Genomic DNA, 15,566 nt, shown 5'->3' with positions numbered 1-15,566 from the left:
CTAAATTGCAAGAAGTGAATTGATTTTTGAAAAAGGGAGTTGCAGTGTCTGGTAAAAACTGGTAAATTACAGAACTTACCTGTGTTGTTAAATCATGCTCTCAATATTTTGATTTTAGGCCATGCAAGAGTTTGGGACAATGTGCAAGGAAAGAGAAACGGAAGTTGTTAAAGGAGTTCTTCCTTACTGGCCAAGAATTTATTGCAAAATCTCACTAGTAAGTATTGAAGTATCTAAATTAAAAACTTCTCTGGATACTTATGTGAAAACCTCTAAGGCACTCTTTATTGATATATCTAACTTTGTTGAAATTACTGACTTTTTCTCAGAAAAACATGAAGCTGAAGGAAAGTAGTGTGCTGTAATGTGGAGATGTTTCAGTATTCACAGTGGGTGGAATCTCGAACTGTTGATACCTGAGTTGTACTTGATGGATGGAGATGGTTTTTTGTTAGACCTTTATGTTAAAAAGATGAAAAGATATTTCTTATGAAAGGTGCTTCATGTAGATTCCAAAATGGCTAGAGAGAATGTACTGTTCAGTTAATGTAATCTTAAAACTTTTTGATACAGGACTGATCTCTAATCAGACTAATTTAAAGAACAAACAAACCCACAAAAAAACCTCAACCCAAAAGCATCAAGAACAGAAAGAAAAGGAACTCTAGTTCTTGCAAGAAGCAGTGTTTAAAAACAAAAACATGAGAATGCATGACTGAAGTCAGAGTCACATAGAATCACATTATATAAAAAGAAAGAAAAAAGAGAACTTGGAGGCATTAACATATAACTGCCAGTTTAAATATATACATAGCCAGATAATCCATAATTTTCTGACATATTTAATATATCTCCAAATTATCTGAACTATGGCCCATTGGAAATATGATATTGGATAAAATGAATCACTATTCTGATCTGTTAGAACAATTCCTAGTATTTCTTTTAAGAGCCAGGAGCATGAAAATCATGATGTTGTAAATTTATACTCATGTAATTGATAATGATGCACAGTTTGTGTAGGTTTATAGTAATTTTAATCCAAAAAGTGTCTTCAGGGCTTCCTGTTTCTTTTGCAGTTCTATTAAATATTTTTATAAAATGGAAATAAAAACTGTTAGGTAGTCCTGTCAGGAGAAGGTTAAAATTTTGAATCAGGAATATGGTGATGCTAAGTCCAGGTTCTCTTACCTAGAGATACTGTGTTGCTGTTCATATATAGATAGCCTGGTTCATAGCAAAAAATGGCTGGACAGAGAGACAGCTTCTTTGGTAATCACATTTGCTTTGAAGTATGTAGCATCAAAAATGCAATTCTCAAACCAATTTTGGGGGTTTTTTTTTGTATCAGGATCATGATCGTCGTGTTCGAGAAGCAACACAGCAATCTTTTGAGCAACTGATTCTTAAAGTAAAGAAACACTTAGCTCCTTACTTAAAGAGTATCATGGGATACTGGCTGATTTCTCAGTGTGACACCTACTCTCCTGCTGCTTCTGCTGCAAGAGAAGCTTTTGAAAAAGCTTTTCCTTCAAGCAAACAACCCGAAGCCTTAGCATTCTGTAAAGATGAAATTCTTAATGTGAGTTTACACTTAACTATTTCTTTAAGGCTTTCTATTGAGTACATGTCAATTCTTATTGCAAGTTTAAAATTCATCCTGCCCCCATTTATTCTTTATGGTTATATTTCTTTCTCACCTGAAACTTTGTTCCTGCTAATATGAAGACTGAGGCAAAGACACTTCCTCTGTTTTTCTGACTAGCGGTTAGAATGGCTGAAAACAGAGGTATTAATATGAGGTGAATTTTCTTAGATGTATTTCTGTGTAATATTTCTCTGTCTACATGTAGTGTTGCTGATAGGTGCATTACAAAGTGTTGCTGGAGTAGTTTAGCTGCAGTGGTAGAGTGTGTCTGAAATGTATTTAAAACACTTGACTCAGAGTTTGAGAAGTTTTATTGTACATCTGTTTCTGACTAACATATAGATGATGTTATTCACATGAAATATTAAATTGTCATGTGATTATATGTATTCTTTTTGCCCTCTAGGTTCTTCAAGATCACCTCCTGAAAGAAACACCTGATACACTCAGTGACCCCCAGTATGTTAGACTGCTTTAATGTGTATGGTTTAATTCTTGGTCTGTATTGGGTTCTCTGTTCTTGGAGGCAGTAGAGTTAGTTTTGTTTCAAGGGACTCATCAAATAGTTATTTGAGTCCTGATCCCAATAACTTTGGGACTAAAGTAAAAATGTTTTTTAAAGTTTTATCAGCTGTCTAGTTCTTGTTTCAGCTCTCTTAGGAATAGCATTTAAAAATGCTATTTAAAAATGGAGCAGCATAGCTAGAAGATCTTGAAAGATCTTGAAACTCTATCCAACATTTTATACTGTGATTTAGTAGCATTAGAACCTATGGAAAATTTACATCTTTACATTGCTGGCACCTGAAATCAAAAGGTGATCCCAGAAAAATTGAAGGCAGCTTAGTTCAGACAGTTTAGGAGATCATGAGATGCCTACTGATTTATTTCTAAAGCGATTTTCTTCACTTTAAATTTTTTGTTCTTTTTTCTTTTTGAGAACTGTACCGGAGGAAGAAAGGGAAGCCAAATATTTCAGAATTCTGACCAGTTCCTTGTTAGCTTTAAAAAAGTTGCTTAGCGTATTGCCAAAGAAAGAGATGCTTTCATTGGAGGAAAAGTTAATGTCACTTCTGTCACAAAACAAGTTTTGGAAATATGGCAAACACAACATGCCACAGGTAACTTTTGTATTTCTTCGTAATTTTTTTTAGTTAAAGATAATACACTGAACTTGGGCAACTATTACTTGTGTTCTACAAGAATGAACTTTGTACTTTACTAAATAATGTTTCAAATTTCTAGGCCTTAGACAGTATTGCTTTAAAATTTGCCAGATAGGCTGATTTATTTATGTCACCATCATCTACTTCCTGGCAATATGCCATTATACCAGACTGATCTAAAAGATACAAACCGTGTCATCTTACTGTGCATGTTCTTAGTGCTTTGGGGTTTTTGTTTTTTGTTTTTTTTAAAGCCATTTTAATGCTCTGTACTAGAACATGGAGTGGTAAATCTATTCTGGTAGTATTTAGCTAAAAAGCCTTAAGGTGCTTTTGGGAAAACATGTCCTTTGAAAAGTATATTAAAGAAAACTTTTATAAGCATTTCATTACCAAACAGGTTACTTTAAAATATAAACAGCCTTATAAAAGGATTTCTTTATTTTTGTTTTCTTTTAATAAGTTTAAAACTTTTCTAGTTGATAAAATACAGAAACCACATGTTGTAAGTTACAGTGACTTGAAAAGGAGTGTTATAAACTGCATGTTGCAACAAAGTGTTGTCAAATGGCTAAAATTTTGTTTTGCTGTGGCCTGTGTCAGGTTCGCTCGGCTTTCTTTGAGCTGGCTTCTGCTTTTTGCCGGTACTTACCTGAGCTGGTGAAAGCTGAAGCAGCAAGAGTTTGTCCTGCTGTTCTTCTCAGCATTGATGACAGTGATGCAGTGGTGTGTCCTGCTCTTTGGGAAGCTGTACTGTATGTTATTGCCACTATTGAGGTAAGGTGGGGTAACCTAGGGGGCAGATATTTTTCTCAAATTTAATGTTCTACCAAGTAATGTTGTTCTGTGTGTAGAATTAGGAAGAACATGCTGAATTGACTTTATCTATAGTTAATAACATGAACTCATCAATATTACGTGCTCCTTTTTCCTCCTCAGTGTTTCAGTGTAAATTTCAAGTATGTTATATCCAGCATGTCTGAAGATAAGGGTGGTTTTATGTTTTAACTATCTCAATCCCTTTGATTAAAAAATAGTCATTGATAAGTACAATAATACTTAGAACCTTTTTCTTGGTTAAAGATGGTTACAAAAATGACTTGCAGTGCATTTTTTTTGTTTCTTTTGTTGGGGGTTTTTTTGTTTGTACTTGTTTTTGGAGTTGGCATAGACCAGGATGCTTTGAGGGTTTAACGCTGCAGATGTCTTTTGTAACTTGTGGTATAAATTGTAAAAATTCATGGGGGGAAAAATGCCCTTCTTCAATTTGCTATAAATACAGATATTTAGAACTGTGACAATTCAGAACAGATGACAAAAAATCTGGGGTGATGAGAGAAAGTGCCAGGTATTTTGTAACCATTGGAAAAGATTTTTCAGAGGAGGATTGAAGTTATTGATGCTTGTAAAGTTACGAATTTTGAAATCATTGCTTATTCTTAATAATAAGAACTCAGAATTAAATACAGGACCGGTTACAGTAATGATTTTTATGAAACATCCTTAAAGCAGTATTAAAGACAATCCTTTAATTGTAGTTTCCTAGCAAGGAAGGTCCATTGATTTTCAGCAATACAGAAACAGTTTTATCATCAGGTATCTTTTAAATACCTGCAGGGATGGTAACTCCACCACTGCCACCTACTAGTCATTCCAGTGAAGAACGTTTTCCTAATACCCAATCTAAACCTCCCTTGACACAACTGGAAGACATTTCTTCTTATCCTTTAATTTGCAGTGAATGTATTTCTTCCCGTAGGACTGTTGGAATCATGTAAATGCTAAAAAGGGAGTTCTACCAAAGCTATGGACAGTGCTTCGAGAAGGTGGACGAGGACTAGCTACTGTTATATACCCAAATCTCTTGCCGTTCATTAGCAAGGTACCTCCTGGCATTGCTGAACCAAAGCTGGAATATTTCAGAACTTTTTTCAGCTCTCTAATTCAAGGGTATGAACCACAAATTCATTTCTTCATTTGAAATCAGTCTCTACTATATTTGCTAATAGTAGAACTAATCTTCTTTAAGCATTAAAAGATAAGTAACGTATCGTTTGGCTTGAGGATATTTAAATTTGCATTGATTAGTTGATAAAAGGTTGACTTAACTATGGTTTTTGAAAACAGTATTCTTAGAATACTGCGAAATTATCCAAAATTAATTAGTTCTTTGTGGCTGTCCCTGTCTTTTTAAACCTTCAGACTTCTTTTTGATTTTATTATGTCTTCTGTACTGAAAGCATTCTTCTCTTTCCTTGTCAAAGTTTCATGTTTATTTCATGGTAAGTTTTAAAATGGGAAATTAATTTAAAATTGAGTGGCCTTGGAGATAATCAGGCTTTTTTCACCAGTGTGTAGTTATAACAGAGGTTATTGGGGATTAGCATTGTGATTGTGAAATTTCCTATATGAAGGAACTTAAATTCCTGTTTTTGAAGGGATTGAAGCTGCTCTCATGTTTTGCCTTTAAAATACACCAAAACCAACTTTCTGTCACATCTAATTTAAATAGATGTATGTGCATTGTTTACTCCAAAGTGTATATATAAAGTTACTTTATGGAAGATTAATGTGTAAATTATTTAAAGAAAAATCAGTTCTCAATTGATTTTGTCATGGTCATTAGCAGAGCTTTCAAAGAAGAGAGCTATGGCATAGGTTGTTTTTATGAAGTGTTTTATTACATGTAGTGAAATGGCTCTGGTATTTGTATGGTGGTTTGTGTGGTCTAGTTTTCACTGAAAATGACAGCTTTTCAGACTCAAACTGGGTATGGTGAAACTGTGTTCTGGTGACTTTTTGTTTTACCTATTTATTTTGTCTGTAATGACAGATGGCTTGTAAAGCTCTGTGGTGGGAGAAAATGGCAATGGAATTTCGATGAACATCTGAAACAGTACAATATCAGATATATTGCCTCTATTTACATAGATTTTTTTTTTTAATGAATGCTAAAACTAAATAATTTTTTTTTATATTAAGTGCTTGGATTTATTGTTTTGACTTTTTAAATATGTCCTGTTGAATTTGTTTTGATCTGTCTCCTATTAGCGATTCTCATATTGGTGTTGACTAGATCAAAAACCAAGGTTATATTCATTACCTACATCCTGGGTTTCTCAGAAGTACAGATGACTGAGTGTGCCTTTCCTCTGATGTTACCTTTCAACAGGTTGTCAAGTGAGCGAGCAGTAGCCAGTCCTTTGGAGAGTTCAGCAATTATAACTGCATTTATGGAATGTCTACGCTTTGCTGTACTACAGAAGATAGGTGAAGAAGACCAAAGACAAATTCATCAAATGCTTATCAATGACCAGGTATTCACTAGAAATACTTAATACTATTGTGTGCGCATTTAAAGAACATTTAAAGACATTCTTTATGTTAAAGAAAACCATACATTCTGTGAGGATTTACTTCTCCGTTGAAAATTGCACTAGATTTTGTGAAAAAAAAATGCTGATTAAATTTAGTAATTTTTTCCTTCCTATGAAATCATTCCTTCAGCTGTGTGTAAAAAAAAAAAAAAAAAAGAAAAAAGCATCTCACCCTGTACATTTTTATTAAGTGTTCAAGCATGAGTAATTCTGATGGGTTTGAATTGCGTCCAGGTTTTTCAAAATTAACGACTTTTCTGGTATTACAAAGAATAAAGTGATCATCTAGTTGGATCAGTGTTCTTTAACAATTTTTTTGTCTTTATAGCTGATTCCTCTTACCGATGCTGTACTTAAGGAGCCCAGGTTACAAAATGGACCGTTATTTTATCAAATGGCAGAAACACTGAGCTCCTGGGAAGCTAAAGCAGAAGTCTCCAGTGGTGATGGCTCAGATGAAGTTTTCCAGAAACTGTTGTTAAATTTTTGGGACCATCTTTTAAAAATGTGTGTGCTTCATGTTGATAGGTTGGATGCTGACGAGAAATCCTTGTTTGCCATCTCTGGTATGCTAGAAATTCTTCAGAATCCAAAGAGTGCTACAAAACTAAACAGCAGGAAATCTCTAAAAATCAGATTTACAGATGAAGGTGAATCCGAAAGAAGCACTGAGAATGGAAAGCTCACAGAAGTGAGAAATAATGACTCGGAAATGCAGGCTGACTTGCAGCATTGTTCACTTCTAAGGAAGGAACCTTTAGAGAACTTAGTCTGCAGCCTCGCTGAACTGAGCATTGTGTATGTCAATGTACAGAAGTCAGAACAGCATTTGAAATTTCTCGCTGCCTTGCTGAAATCTTTTTCTTCAAACAGAGTTTTCCAAGTACTTTTAGAGCAAGGAAATGATTCAAACTCGGTTCAAGCTGAATCCCAAAATGAAATTAGAACTCATTATGGAAGTCCATCTGTACAATTTCTGTATATGAATTTAATAACTTGGCTGAAGGAAGACTGGAGGAAAGACACCCATTTTCTGGTTGATATTCTGTACAGTGTGCTCAATTGTTGCAACAGTAATAATGAAAGGAAAATAATCCTTGATGATTTAACAAAGGTATGACTGGTACATTTTACTACTAGTTTTAATCAGAGACTACTCTTTTTGTGAGCTGTGGTTAATTTATTTTGGGGCTGTGGAATGGAAGATATTCTACATGAACTTCGATTAGTTCAGTATAGTGAAGGTAGAATTAGGAAAGATTGACCTTAACAGTGTTGGAGTGAAAGGTTATGACATATATCCTTTGATATAGTATGAATCAATAGAAAAGCAGTAATACCAGAATTTTGCTGTTCTTATTTCTTTACACAGTGTGCTTTTATACTACTCATAGGTAGTCTTATAAATACAGTCCCTTATTGATCTCTGTATTAGAGGAGGATTTGGAAACTGAAAATAGTATAATCAGTAACTGCTACTGAAACATAGCAACTTTTGCTTATCCCTGCAGAAAATAAAGGTGTTAAAAGAGACAGTTAAGGTATTAAATGCTTCCTACTCAGCAAAGAATTCATTAAATTAGAATTTGTTTTTGTTTTCAGATGGATCTGAAATGGATTATTTTTCTCCAGATAATTCAAAAGGTACTTAAGATTTTTTTGTTCTTGTTTTACAGTTTTGAATATTTCACTGGTATTAGTTTTGAGGGTTACATGAATTTTAATGGCTTTTTCAAGAAGATATTTGAGTAGCGATGATTTCCATAGCTTGAAAAACTTGTGCTAGTAGTTTTAGAGTGTTGTTTGTTTTAACTGCATTTAAATCTGGGGACAGTCTTAGAAATTAAATAGTCACACCAAAGCAAAAGTATCTTGGTCGCTTCTATTTTTGGTCAGTTTGGTCTTTGACCTAGATTGATTACTGATTTGTGTCTGGTCATCCCTTCTTAACTAGAGAGAATGGAATTGGATGTTAGACCAATAATTTATTTCTGTCATCCCCCTTATATTGTGCTTACAAGGAAAAGGAAGTGTCCCATTTTTTCATACAGTATGTTGAGAGACTGACATTTAAGTGATTATGTGGGATGAAATATGAAGTGTATTACAAATATTTTGTCAAGAAATTCGATGTACAATCCAGTGCACTTACCATAATACCACAGATACTGTGTATTATAGGAGTACTCAGTTTTAATCATTTTTTTAAATGTATAATGGCTTGTCACCTAAATAAGATGCTGTAAATAAATTAAATATTGTAAATAGATTTTATGGCAGCCAAACTGGTCATCCAAAAAGTTACCTTTCTAACTCCAGTGTAGACATTCTCTGGGCTTTATAGGTGGAAAAAAGGAAGAAGAGCTTTGAGAAGGTGGCTTGTTTCACTCTGAAGTAGAGCTCTGACCCAGCCACAAGTTTCTGTCTCTGACCAAAGAGAAATGTGGGGGATTGCTGTAAATATGAATGCCTAGAGAGGACTTGTATATGACAGATGAAATTATTCCCACTCTTTGTGTGCAGATTTGACATACGTGCAGGTCTTATGCTTAGTGAGTAATAAAAGTTAACACCCTCAGAAGCTTATTAAAATAATTTTCTTGTGACTCAGGCATGCTCAAGCATGACAAAACTGTCCTTAGTCTCTGCTTGGCTGAAAGGAGATACACTTGGAGAAAGACTTGTAATGCTGGCAGATGATCTGTGTCACCTGGGTTTAAAACCTGTAGCAGCCTCATCAGAATCATCCTCTTCAGAAAGGTGGACCCTCCTGAGCCTGGTGTTGTCACAGCACATTAAAAATGGTAACTGCATTTATTCCTTGGAGTTTGTGAAGTGTAAATAATGTGCTTATGCTTTCTAGAAAGTTGAAAGGAATTGGAGATCTTCCACAATACTTAATTACTTAATTCAGTCATTCTTCATTTTCTGTGTTTTGGTTTCTGGTTTATGTTTTGTTTTTCTTTTTTCTTTACCTGAGCTGATTAACCACATCCATCTTAATTTTGTAAACGCTACTTTGCAGCAGAGACATTGCAATTTTAAACCAGTAAATATCAAAAGTATACACGGGAAGAATACAGTTGTAACTGTATCTGTTCAGTGGTAGGCTCTGAGCTGTTAAAACTCAGAAAAGAGTTCTTCAGTGATTGTGATGGTTCCCAGTTACTGGCAGGCTGGTGCTGAGCAACAAAAAAAAGATCACAAGCTATTAGATACTGCTGTGAAAAGAATAGAAAACAAATGGAAATTACTGTATCATTGGTGTGTCAGTATCTTGAATGCTGACTGTAGTTCTGGTCACTGCAATATACTTGTTTAAAATAAGGTGTGATAGAATTACAATATACCCAAAGATGGCTGGGATGGTTAAGCAGATGCAGTGGCCCCTGCTTGTAGAGACCATAAAGCGGACTAGAATTTTTCATCCTTGCATTGTAAGATTGGGGATGGGGCTTGGGGAAGAGCAATAAAACCATAATTTGTATCAAAAAAGTAAATAGGAGGACATTTTTCATTGTTTCTTTAAGTGGAAGAACCTGAGATTGTTCACAGATACTTACGTACTAGACTTGAGGAAAGAGAAAAGTAGAATTCTAGGTACAGTTCAGATTTAAATAAAGGAACTCCTGGAGTTTGAGAATAAATGGGTTAAGCCTACTTTGATAACAGTGAGAAAGGACTAAGCATATTCATGGAAGATGGGTCTGATTTGGTTAATTACATGCAATAGTTCAGGTGTAACCTCTGAATCAAAATTGATTGCCAGAAGCTAAGAAAGTATAAAAGAGGAAGAGATCACTCTGCACCTGCTCTGTTTTATATGCCTTTTGTCTAAGCTGCTTCATCTGGTTTAGAGAAAGGGCAGTCCTAAATGATCCCAGGTGACTGTGGAATAAGAGTTGAAGTATATATTAGCCTGAAACTACTTTGCAATTTATTTTGCATTCAAAAGTAGTAAATAAAAAACAAACTACCTATTTTAATGTGATGCCTTTGAATGATGATGTTTATGAAGTAATCAAAGCATGCTGTGCTCTTCCCAATAGAATCTTTGATTGGTGAAACTTTTGTTGAAAGGATTATTGATAAACTTCAAGCAGCTCTGTCTAAAGCTAAGGATCTTTCTGAAGCTGGAAATACTGAACCTTCAGTATCTTTTATCTGTGATGTTGCCTCAAGCTTTTTCAGCTCAGTTAAAGGGTGTTTACTGATGCCATCCTCGGAAGACTTGCTGCTTACCATCTTCCAATTGTGTGCTCAGAGGCAGGATGCTACACACTTAACAGGTAATTTGGAAAAAGAACTTCAGGCTTTTTTGTTGTTGATAATTACATCAAAATTCTTCTTGAAAAATATTCAGGTACATAATAGAATATTAAGTCCGCAGACACTGAATACTTGCAGCTGTAGCTGACATGAAAAATGGTACTTTAATTTACAGTTTCAGTAGTTAATACTAAACATAAAGTCCCATACCTCTTTACAAGGATTTTAGAGGTGTTTTTTTTTTAATGTTAATGCTTCAGGTTCTTTGGTGCTGTGATATTCTACACTTTCCTGAGTGTTTAATGAATTAGTTAAGGTTTTAGAAGTACAAAGAATTTTTATTTCATTCATTCTGCAATTGCTGCATTAAAAATACTACATATATTCTGAAACCATTTATATTGGTCAAATTGGCTCTGTCAATTTTTTGACCCATTTCTGTCTCATCCTGCATCTGTTTCACAGACACTATCTAAATATATATTATTGGAACGCAAAATTTCAGAGTGCTAAACTGGTATTTGCTCACATATATAAAAAGGAGGAAATGTAGTGCTGTCATAGAAGTGAAACAGGATGACACTATACTGAAAACTGCTGATGCTTTGCAAATGAGTACTTAGGTTGTGAATTTTCAGTGCTTAAAAAGATCTGTGATTTTGAAGATTATGTGGTCATAGCGTAGTAGGCAACAGGAACATCATTGTTATTCTCAAAGTTATTATCTATGTATTAGAGTCAACTTAAAATTACTTTAAGACAAGAAATTGGTGTTTTTGTTCTTGCTAGTTATTGCATCTAAAGACACGGAAAAGATAATTTTTTTCCTTCTCTAGGACCTTTAGACATGTGATTGTTGTATGCAGTGGGTGTACTATTTTGTGGTGGCTTTGTTTGTCTATTCTTTTTTTCCCCACAATAGATTTACTTGTGTGTAAATTAAAAAACACTTGGATGTCTGGTGTAAATTCACTTGTGCGTCAGCTTCCGGGTGTGCAGAAGCAGAGCACGTTTTTGCATAAATCTGCACTGTGGGTCAAGAATCAAATTCAGTCTTCCTCTCTGGATGTTAAAAGGTAATTGTGATGTACATGTCTGTTTCAGAATTATGTTGTCCTCCAGCACAAAATAAGATCAGTGCTATACTATTTGTTATTTAATTGGTGTCTCTGTTACTGAGAGGTTTTTCAGCCTGTCAAAAAGATAACTCTGTCATAGAGCATAACTTCAAATGCCATTGATGCAGCATGAATATAGCATTGATACAATGTATGTAGCATTTTACCAGTGTAAGAACTAGAGCACCTTGATTTTACTGGGTTTGCACTGCTTTCTCCTTTTCTTAGCCTTCAAGTTTTGATCTCTGAAGTAAGTGATTTGTTATCTAAGCTTATGGAAGCTGGCGAACAAGCTGGGTATCTGGTGGGAGCTTACGTTGAGCATGTCACGCCAAACAAAACTGAGTGGGGGAAATTGCAGGAGTCTCTGTCCACTGAGGTATGGAAATGGTAATGAACTTTCATATGGTAGTCAGTCTTACCTCAAGTCTCTGTCCTTTAGGGTGATAAGCTTTCTTTATTTTGGCATGGCACTACACTTATGAATATGTATATGTCTGTGTAGAAGTTCTTTTCAGCCTCTCTGACAAAGAACAATATCTGTACATTTATGGCCCCATCAAATACTACTGGAGAAAATCCAGATTATGAGGTTACCATTTTTTTCACGGAACACCAGCATCTAATTCAGAACACCAGAACTCTAATTCAGGGATTTTGTCTAAAATACGCATCATGAAGATGTTTTTATCTTTACCTTAGTTCTTCTTTAAGATATTTTGTGAAAGGTAGCAATATCTGCAGAGGAATATAATACGCTATCAACAAAATGCTGTCATAGAGTGGAGAAGGATGTGAATTTCCTGTCCAGCCATAGGTCTTCAGTAACACTACTATTTCATGTAAAATACATACTCTTCTAAAGATACATATTAATTTCTGAAGCAGGAGTGCAACTTTAACTTACTGCTGTACATTTAGGTGTTTTTTATATCCTCACCATTGTGTTTTTGGTGTTAATTTGTATCTTTCATGGCTATTCTTGAGTTTTCATAGTTATTTTCAGGATTAAATAAATAATAAGTCTTCTATGCATGATTGTAATGTAAATTAATTGTTCACACTCTTTTTATGCCCTTCTTACAGTGGATGCACAAACCTCTTTTAGAGGGAAGGCTTAGTGTGAATTGTGAATCTTTGGTATCATGTGTTAAGCTGTGTGGCACAACTAAACTTCCAGGCCATCTGTGTACTTCAGCCTTATTAAGTAAAATGGTGCTGCTTGTATTGGAAAGTGGCATGGTCCATGGAAATGATGCTGAAAGAAAAAAAATGGACAATATAAGTAAGTTACAGTGTTAAAGCTTGTTGTACATTAACCAGAATTGGCAGTGAATGGTTGAAGTTTACTAAGTAGTTATGAGGAATTACCTTTTACTTTTAGTTGTGTTTTTTCTTTTTCTTTAGTTCTCCTTTAAAAGTATAAGTATGCACAAGTACAGTGTTTCTGTTTCTGGGACCTCTGTGTTTATGTACATGCTATCTCAACAGTACTTTGAGATAGGAGAAGTTTGAATTTATGGTGAACTTCAAAGTTGTTCACAGCCAGAACACATGGTGCATTGGCATGAGTGGGCAATAGGAACTGTATCTGTGCCATCAAATAAATTCTCTGAGTACTTATCCATAATGTAAAAATCTTTTTAAGACGCAATTTTTCCTAATTTCATCAGGTAGAATCTTTTTTAATTTACAGAATGCTCAAATTAGAGCCTGAATCATCAAATTAACACTTCTGTCTTCAAAAGCCTCACTATGATTAGAATTGTAATTGTTCAGTGTGGTTCTTTCTAAGCTAATGAAGGGACCACATGCTAACTTTTAGAATCAAATTTGTTTGCTTGTTATGGTTTTCCTCTGCACTTACATCTTAGATCTGCAAAAAAAAAGAAAAAAACAAAAAGAGAGAGAATAGTGAGGAGTTAGAATTCTTGTCATGCTTGATTTGCTTTAAAATGTCCTGAACATCTAGAATAGATTATTGTAACCTTTGATTCTCTTGCATTTTATGATGCAATAGCAAGTATCAAGTTCATGCTCTGGAGCTGTGTGTAATATCATCTTTTTAATGCACTAAAATCATACTTAAGAGAAACCAACAAAACCTTGACCTGGAACTTCTTGCTTATGCAGTGACTGTATTTAGCAGGTGTTTGTAAACAACAACCTTTGTTTAGTTGCAGAGCTGTTATACTCCTTACAATGGATTGAAGAATTGGAGAATCCTCCTTACCTGCTTCTGGAATATCTTCACATGTTAGAAGAAATGCAAATCACGTTTGAGAAGTTCAGTACACTTAGTAATACAACTGGCCTTCAGCAAACCATATTTGATAGGTATGCAAGTAAAACTGCCCTTAACTCTGTCTTCATATTTTGTGTTGTATAGAGAACTCCCCTCTTTCCTTATGTGTATTGTTTCAAAAAGCATCCAGATGCTTTTGTTGTGAACTGTGCAGCTGTGTATGTTAATCAGAGTCTGTCTTCTTCTTTGAAGATCAGAGGAACATGGAAGACTGTGGTCCCTAACCATGGCTAAAGTGATCCGTGCAGAAAACACTGTATCCTGCGAGATGAAGCAGCTTTTTAAGTCAACAGAAGGGTACCTTAATACTGCTACCTATCATTTTTTAGTTTGCTGATAATGATGGTAATGTTAAATGGCACTGGTTCTGATAAATGATACCTGAACACTGGAAATTTGGTGATATATATATATGTATGTTTTGTGAAAGTGAGACTCAGTTTAGTGTGTGGAATTAGTTACATTGTTAGATTATTATGAAGCAATTGACATTTTGTATACTATTTAAATTTTGGGGTTTCTCTCATTCTTCATGTTTTGCTTGTATTAATAGGTTTCTGCCATTAACTGAGGGCAGATTGCATACACTTCAGTGTCTATCACCTTTTTTAATTGAGGAAGAAAAGAGAGAGCTTGTCTTCCACTGTGTGGCCAAACTTATGACATGCACACAGACAGAGCTTTCCAGCACAGATGGTGAGTATGGTCTTACTTCAGTCCACTTCATTAGAATTTAAGAACATTATTTTGTAATGTTTGCTTTTAGATAAAACATTTTAGATACAATGATACTGTTTTTCCTAGAAAGAAATCTCTTCTCAGCTTGCGTATATCTTCTGGTCTGTTTGATCTACTAGTTTTCTATCTTATAAAAGAGGTACAAGCTATATTGCATGGTACAAAATGAGAACTAAAGGATTTAAAAGAATTTTGATATTGCTGTACTTTTTTGGTGTATTTGATTTGAACGTATCTGTAAATATCCAGTTTTCATTCAAATTCTCTGTCATCAGGCTTATAAGAAATATTCTGATTTTCCAAGATACCTAGGTACATGCAGTTGTCCCTAAAAATGGAACTTCACTCTGAAAGTAAAAATCAACACTCTTACAACCAGTGTTGGAATCCACATCTCACAGTTACATTTGCTTATCTGTCCCAAATGCTGCTTAACATACTGCTTTTTCAGTACCATGAATAAATTTAAGTTTTAGTTTTAAGTTTTTAAGTGTGTTATTTCTTTTTGTTAATTGTATGAACCAACACATTTATAGGAGCTTTTGGTTGGTTTGAGGGCTGTTGTTTGTTTGTTTGTTTAAGATTGGTTTGGATATACTATTTTTTATTTTGATTTTTGATTTATACTATTTTTGAGTTAGGTATTATCGAATCTTACAGTGTAATTGTTAAATTCAAATAAAATCATCCAGTCAATGTACACACTTTATAATGTTTGCTTTATCTTGATGATAAAGGCCTATTGAGTATGATATTTTTTCTGATGTTACAGGAGCATTTGGGTGTCTTTCTATTTTGAACTCCTGCTTGAATGATAAAAGTATTGATTGTGATCACCTACTACCTGGAATACTAAAAATCATAATATCTTGGAAAAGTGATAGTGAGGACAGCTTTCTCTTTAGCTGGTGGGTGCAACCTTAAGGTTTGACTGTTTTGATAAAT

The 15,566-nt window shown here is 34.5% G+C and overlaps 1 protein-coding gene across 1 annotated transcript in view; it reads left to right on the top strand.

Moving 5' to 3' along the window:
• LTN1 (listerin E3 ubiquitin protein ligase 1) overlaps positions 1-15,566 on the top strand; it is a 28,447-nt gene that overhangs the window by 2,811 nt on the left and 10,070 nt on the right. The window contains exons 3-20 of the mRNA XM_030455510.1: positions 119-217; positions 1,352-1,582; positions 2,055-2,107; positions 2,589-2,769; positions 3,418-3,591; positions 4,574-4,764; positions 5,987-6,131; positions 6,520-7,305; positions 7,794-7,835; positions 8,803-8,995; positions 10,241-10,480; positions 11,383-11,536; positions 11,807-11,957; positions 12,665-12,863; positions 13,756-13,915; positions 14,076-14,180; positions 14,437-14,579; positions 15,394-15,529. Of these exons, the coding sequence (XP_030311370.1) occupies positions 119-217; positions 1,352-1,582; positions 2,055-2,107; positions 2,589-2,769; positions 3,418-3,591; positions 4,574-4,764; positions 5,987-6,131; positions 6,520-7,305; positions 7,794-7,835; positions 8,803-8,995; positions 10,241-10,480; positions 11,383-11,536; positions 11,807-11,957; positions 12,665-12,863; positions 13,756-13,915; positions 14,076-14,180; positions 14,437-14,579; positions 15,394-15,529 (3,383 nt within the window). The remainder of the gene's footprint in view (positions 1-118; positions 218-1,351; positions 1,583-2,054; positions 2,108-2,588; positions 2,770-3,417; positions 3,592-4,573; positions 4,765-5,986; positions 6,132-6,519; positions 7,306-7,793; positions 7,836-8,802; positions 8,996-10,240; positions 10,481-11,382; positions 11,537-11,806; positions 11,958-12,664; positions 12,864-13,755; positions 13,916-14,075; positions 14,181-14,436; positions 14,580-15,393; positions 15,530-15,566) is intronic.

Source organism: Calypte anna, chromosome 1 (genome assembly GCF_003957555.1).
Source record: "Calypte anna isolate BGI_N300 chromosome 1, bCalAnn1_v1.p, whole genome shotgun sequence".
NCBI classification, from domain to species: Eukaryota; Metazoa; Chordata; class Aves; order Apodiformes; family Trochilidae; genus Calypte; species Calypte anna.
The sequence above is the reverse complement of the archived record's forward strand: the minus strand, read 5'-3'. Positions and strand labels throughout refer to the sequence as shown.